This window comes from Arachis ipaensis, chromosome B4 (genome assembly GCF_059453495.1).
Source record: "Arachis ipaensis isolate K30076 ecotype BB chromosome B4, ASM5945349v1, whole genome shotgun sequence".
Classification (NCBI taxonomy): domain Eukaryota; kingdom Viridiplantae; phylum Streptophyta; class Magnoliopsida; order Fabales; family Fabaceae; genus Arachis; species Arachis ipaensis.
In genome coordinates, this window is record NC_142439.1 from 141,967,155 (window position 1) to 141,973,107 (window position 5,953).

Here is a 5,953-nt window from a genome sequence, read left to right on the forward strand (position 1 = left end):
AGAAGATGATAAATTGATTATGATAATAGTAATCCGCTGTTTGAATATGAATAGCCCACTGAATACCACAATCCCCATGGCCCCTGGTTTTCTTCTCTTTAACACTTCCCACATTCACCAAACTACCATTTCTCTCTCTCTTCTCTTCTCTTTTATATCAACACAACATCATTTCACAAACAAACAATTTACCCTTATCCCATTATTCCTCTCTTCTCTTCTCACTCTCCAATGTTAAACTTTTCCTAATCCTTTTTTTCACCCTTCTACTAAACCCTCCTAAGTCCTAAGATGATTCTTACTTAATATCTAGTATCTATCTACCCCCTTTTTATTTTTTATTTTATTTTATCTCACTCACTTCCCCTGTTTTACTCTGTTTTTTTTTTGTTATTATTGTTTACCTTCCTTCATAGGGGTCTCTGTTTTTTGCATTTTTCATTTCCCAATTTTCTTCCATACCCATTTCCGATAATCACATTCTCCACATTGTTCAATTCAATTCACCTCGGATTACGTCCGTTTCCGTTCCAAAGTTCACTTTTTTAATCTTGCTCTGTTCTGTTTCTGTTTTGCATTTCTGAAACACCTTGTTTGGGTTGGGTTGGAACTTGGAATTGCGAATGGGGATTGGGAAGAACTTATCTAAAGGGAGTGAGGTGCAGAGAGAGACAATCACGAACAGCAAATCAAGGAAGAATCGACGACAACGTTCGAGGAAGATGATGATGTCGTTGTCGCCGGGGGAGAAGCTCTTCGATACTTGCTACCAAGTTTTCGCCAATGGCGGACCTGGCATCGTTCCTCCACCATCCCAAATTGAGAACCTTCGTTCCGTTTTAGGTATCTGCCGAAGAAAGGAATTTGTTGTATTGAACGTATTGCACGTGTGATTTTTTATTTATTTATGCCTTGTAGGTGTTTGTGAATTTGTGTGTGTGTTTTTTCTTTCTGTTTTTTAATTTATTGGGTTGTGTGTTGTTTTTCTGAGTCGTTTTCCCCAACTTGGGCATGCAGACGCATGCTTCTAGTTCTAGTGTGATATAATTCAAACTTTGATATCTTAAATCTCTTTTGTTTTTTTCCTCATGGGACTTCATTAATGTTTTTGGGTGGTGGGGTTTTGTGATCTTTTCCATGCTAATGATGGTGCCTTTGTTTCTGTCTTACGTGCCATTTGCATGCATACATGGTATTTATTATTATTATTATTATTATTATTATTATTATTATTATTATTATTATTATTATTATAAGGTTTTTGATTTTGGAGTTATCAAATAAATATAAATTAAAAAAGCTTGATGTTCCCCAATATTATAAATATACTCACACATTGCTGTTTCCAGCTTACTATATGATGTTGAAATCTTGAGTCTCATGTATGTTTATGAAGGGGACCATTAGCATTAGCATTAGCATTAGCATATAAGCATATAGGCTATAGCATAAATCTAATCCATTAAATTCTTTTCAATCATGTATTTTGGGTAATCAAGTAAAATATCTGTGCTTTTTTTATTTCCCACCAACCGGGTGTCTCATTTTCATTGGACATCTTTGGTAAATAATTGTTGTCTAATTTGGATGTATTATATCCCTAAATTAGGGTTGTCCTTTAGTGGTAAAAATGGGTCATGTTAGCTGTTTTTGTAACAATTGAAAATCGCTATTATAGGCATGATATGAATATGATAGCAAGTTGAATGCTTTTTATAATAATATAATTTAAATTTTTTATGGTGACTGTTAAATAGGTGAAGGAATAAATTGGTCGTTGACTTGAAGTCCAAGGCCTTAAAAACACTTCATTTAAGTATATGAATCATGCACATTTTGGATGTCAAAATAAAAATATAATAACTGTTGGATATATATATATAGAGGCAACTACTCAAATGAAGATGGCAAAAAAATTTTTTTATAAAAATGTTTAGTGTAACTTATTTATTTAGTCATATTTTAAATAAAAATAATACTTTTATAAATATCAAAATTTAACAATATAATCCATTATTCAAAGGTCAAAAAGAAATATTTTTACATGAAGATAATTATAAAAATTTTATTGTAGTATTCACCATATATATATATATATATATATATGTTTATGTTTATCTGAACCTAGATATAGCTATTGGTTATTTCACTACTCTGTAGTTATCTGCAATCAAATTCACAGGTACACAATCAGACACAGTAACTTGGACCACATTGGTTACATGTACAGCAATGGCTAGAATTGTTCTAAGTTTTCATATGTTTTTTCTTTTATATTATTATCTCTCATTCAAACCAGTTAAATTTGGTTATAATTTTATTTTCTTTTTGGCAGATGCAATAACACCAGAAGATGTTGGATTGAAGCCTGACATGCCATATTTCACTGTCAACAGTGTTCAAGGAACACCAACAATTACATACCTGCACATTTATGAGTGTGAAAAATTCTCGGTTAGTAAGCTATAGCCTTGAACTCTTTTCATGCTAAGAGAAATACGAAAAATACTTGCATTATTTCTGGAAGATTTTTTTTTTTCTAATACTGGATTATTAGGATTGAATTTTCCAAAACTGATCCAAATCATGTGTTATACACTGTTCTGGGCCTTTACAAAATGTCAATCACAATTTGTCTTTTCATAATAAATTTTTTTTTTTACAAATATCAATGAATTTGTCTTTTTATAATTAAAAAATATTTTTATTACCAAATGTCAATGAACAGTGTAAAACATCAGAAAGATCAAATATTCTTGTATTTTACCTTAAAATCACCCGAATGTAAAAAAATTAGCCTTATTTCTGAGTAAATTTATCCCATGTTTCAGACTTTCAGGAATATTTATATCCTTTTATTTTAATTTTCAATAATAAAATTTATATAAAATATTAGGTGTGTGGCTATGAATATTTTTAGAACACTATTTAGATGTATACCAAGACCTAGGTAATGAATATTTTGCACCACCTTTTTATCTTTTTTTCTCTCTCTTTCTTATCAATCGCTTTTAATATCAAAAGTAGAAAATGTAAAAAGAAAAAAAATATACACAAAAATGGTGCATATAACTTCTTTTATTACTGTTACGTTGATGTGTTGGTGTAACTTTATCATCATCATTATTATTATTATTATTATTATTATTATTATTATTATTATTATTATTATTGAAAAAGAAGAATGGATTTGTATTGCAGATGGGAATATTTTGCTTGCCAGCCTCTGGGGTGATTCCTCTTCATAATCATCCTGGAATGACGGTTTTCAGTAAGCTTCTTTTTGGTACAATGCACATCAAATCTTATGATTGGGTCGTTGACATGCCTCCTCATATGCCAACCATTTTCAAGCCTTCAGGTAGTGAGTCTTTTCCTATTTATGTCTTTTCTTAATCTTCTACTTAGTCTTTTCACAAATTATTTATTTATATCAATTTTCTTTTTGGCACAAAGACACCCTTTAATCAGATTTAAAAAAAAAAACATTTATCCATATTTGAAGGGTATACTGTTTTCCTGTTTGATGTTGGTAACAATGAACCAAGACATTGATGCTACTAGTGAATACTGATCAATAATTTTCATGTTCCAATTATGGCAGCCCAGACTCCTGAGATGAGATTAGCCAAAGTCAAGATTGATGCTGATTTTACTGCTCCTTGTAACCCTGCCATCCTTTATCCTGCCGACGGCGGCAACATGCATTGCTTCACGGCTGTGACGGCTTGCGCGGTTCTTGATGTTCTTGGTCCTCCATACAATGATCCTCAAGGCAGGCACTGCACATACTATCTAGACTTCCCTTTTTCCAACTTTTCAGGTATGTTAATATGTTGATTATGTTCCCACTAAAGTCGTAGTACTCATTGGTCATCACACAACATCAATAATTTGCACAAAGTGTCGCATTACTCGAAAGAGAAGAGATATTATTGCACCGAGTCTTGGAGCATCGGTTGAATTGTCTCCGTGTGACCTCAAGATTGCACCAGATTGTCCTTTTAGGCGTCTTCCTATTCTGTGTTGACATATATTTCAGTGTTATTTGCATGTGCATGCTTTTGTAGTTGATATCTCTTAACCTAACATCTTTTTATTGAACATTTTTGAAATTTCAGTTGATGGATTATCCATACCAGAAGATGAAAGCAATAACTATGAATGGCTTCAAGAGAAGGACAAACCTGATAATGTCAAAGTTGTTGGACAAATGTACAGTGGCCCTATGATTGTAGAGAGCTGAAGAAAGTAGAATCTGCTTCAATGTTTCATCATTTGATGCCACCCTTTATCATATCCTCTAGTGAAAAAAATCCTTTTCTAGACTAATTAGTCCCTTTTTTAAGGTTTTTCTAGGTGAATGAATGAAGGGTGGTGTCTTCAATCTTCTACAATTTAGTGTGTACATATACCAAAGACAGGAAAAGGATAAAACATGATGCTGCACTGGAAAATGAAGGCAAGAATGAAAGTGCAGATGCAAATTGAGCTAGTTTTTCGCTTTAGTCATTTCATTTTATTTTTACTTTTTTGAATATGGTTTAGAGCTTAAAAGGGTAGTAGTGTCTAGTGCTAAAAAGGGTCAGTTGTTTTTACTTATTTTAATTAGTATATGCTTCTTCTTCTTCTTCTACTGTTAATGGCAATGGATGGTGTTGTGTTTAGTGCAATGTCAGTGCTTTGGTGTTTTTTTTTTTAAATTATTATTTAGCAAACTGTTGTTCTTTATGGTTCATAGCACTATTTTCTTGGTATTTGGATTTGACGAATAGAAAAGAACAAAATCCAACAACTATATCAGAAAAAATCTTTGTCGTTGTTAGTTGTTTGTTCTTTTTTAGTTGTCAAATTAGTGGTTAATATTTACTTATATTTTAGTTATGTATTTCTGGTTTTTTAGTTACATTTGAGAGAATAAAATATTGTAGTATTTGAGCAATTAATGAAAAAAAAGTAATGAGAAATTGATAATTTTATTTTTTATATTTGATAAGGTACGATAGTATAATAATTTGGTCCAGTGTAGATAAATATCTTAATTAAGCTTATTTTCAAAAAATAGTTTAAACAATAAACACTTATATTAAAAGTAGTTTACAAATAAGTTATTTTGTGTTTAATTTTTATTTTTAAAAAAAATTATGATAAAAATTTTTTTATTATAAGAGAAGTCATTTTTTTTAACTTCTCTATGAGTACTTAAATAACTTTTTAAAAAATTATAATTTTATTTTAAAAGCACTTAAATAACTTTTTAAAAAATTATAATTTTATTTTAAAAATTACATCAGACATTAATATTACTATTTTTCATAAGTCAAAATTTTTTAAATTTTCATAAGTCAAAATTTTTTTAAAAAATAACTTTTGAAGCTGTCTAAACGGACAACTAATCATATTCTTTGAAATTACTTTTATTTTAATCAATTATTCAAAATGTCTTTATTTTTTAAAGTCTAATATTTAGATAGCTTAGGAGATACGTATACCAAAAAATAGTTATAGTGTATAGAAATATATATTTAGTATTTTATAATTTATTTTTAATATTTTTTGTAAACATATTTGATTTTTCTGAGTATTGTAAGTTTAGTTATTCTATTATAGCAAGTTTGATTAGTTTAGTGATAAATTATTTTGTTAAAGAAAATGTATAAATTAATATATATATTGGTTAATTTAATGATTAATTTTTTATGTATGTAATTTTTTTAAAAAATACCCTTAATTATTTTTTAATATTACTGATAATTTCAGTTGTATAAATCATAAAAGAAAAATTTGTGCTATAATGTTTTCATTGTATAAAATTGGCATTTTCACTCACCTGAACCAAAGTTTAGTCAATTTACATTTGCATGCCTTGTACCGTACAACCACTTGCAGCAACACTACCCGCCAAAACAGAAAAACAAAATCGTTCGATAGTTTTTTTAGTCTTACCAAAACG

General features: G+C 29.6%; 1 protein-coding gene across 1 annotated transcript; it reads left to right on the top strand.

The window, feature by feature from the left end:
• LOC107635314 (2-aminoethanethiol dioxygenase, putative (DUF1637)) lies at window positions 1–4,718 on the top strand. Its single transcript, XM_016338761.3, has 5 exons — window positions 1–843; window positions 2,336–2,454; window positions 3,202–3,361; window positions 3,605–3,823; window positions 4,122–4,718. The coding sequence occupies exons 1-5, from the start codon at window positions 624–626 to the stop codon at window positions 4,244–4,246; spliced, it is 843 nt and encodes a 280-aa protein (XP_016194247.1). The 5' UTR covers window positions 1–623; the 3' UTR covers window positions 4,247–4,718.
• The last annotated feature ends 1,235 nt before the right edge of the window (window positions 4,719–5,953 follow it).

What these genes read in the sequence shown, in the direction of transcription:
- LOC107635314 (XM_016338761.3), top strand. Translation starts at nt 624, where the DNA reads ATGGGGATTGGGAAGAACTTATCTAAAGGGAGTGAGGTGCAGAGAGAG. An exon ending in GAACCTTCGTTCCGTTTTAG is followed by an intron (nt 844 to 2,335) that starts GTATCTGCCGAA and finishes TCTTTTTGGCAG; the next exon opens with ATGCAATAACACCAGAAGAT. An exon ending in AACCATTTTCAAGCCTTCAG is followed by an intron (nt 3,362 to 3,604) that starts GTAGTGAGTCTT and finishes CAATTATGGCAG; the next exon opens with CCCAGACTCCTGAGATGAGA.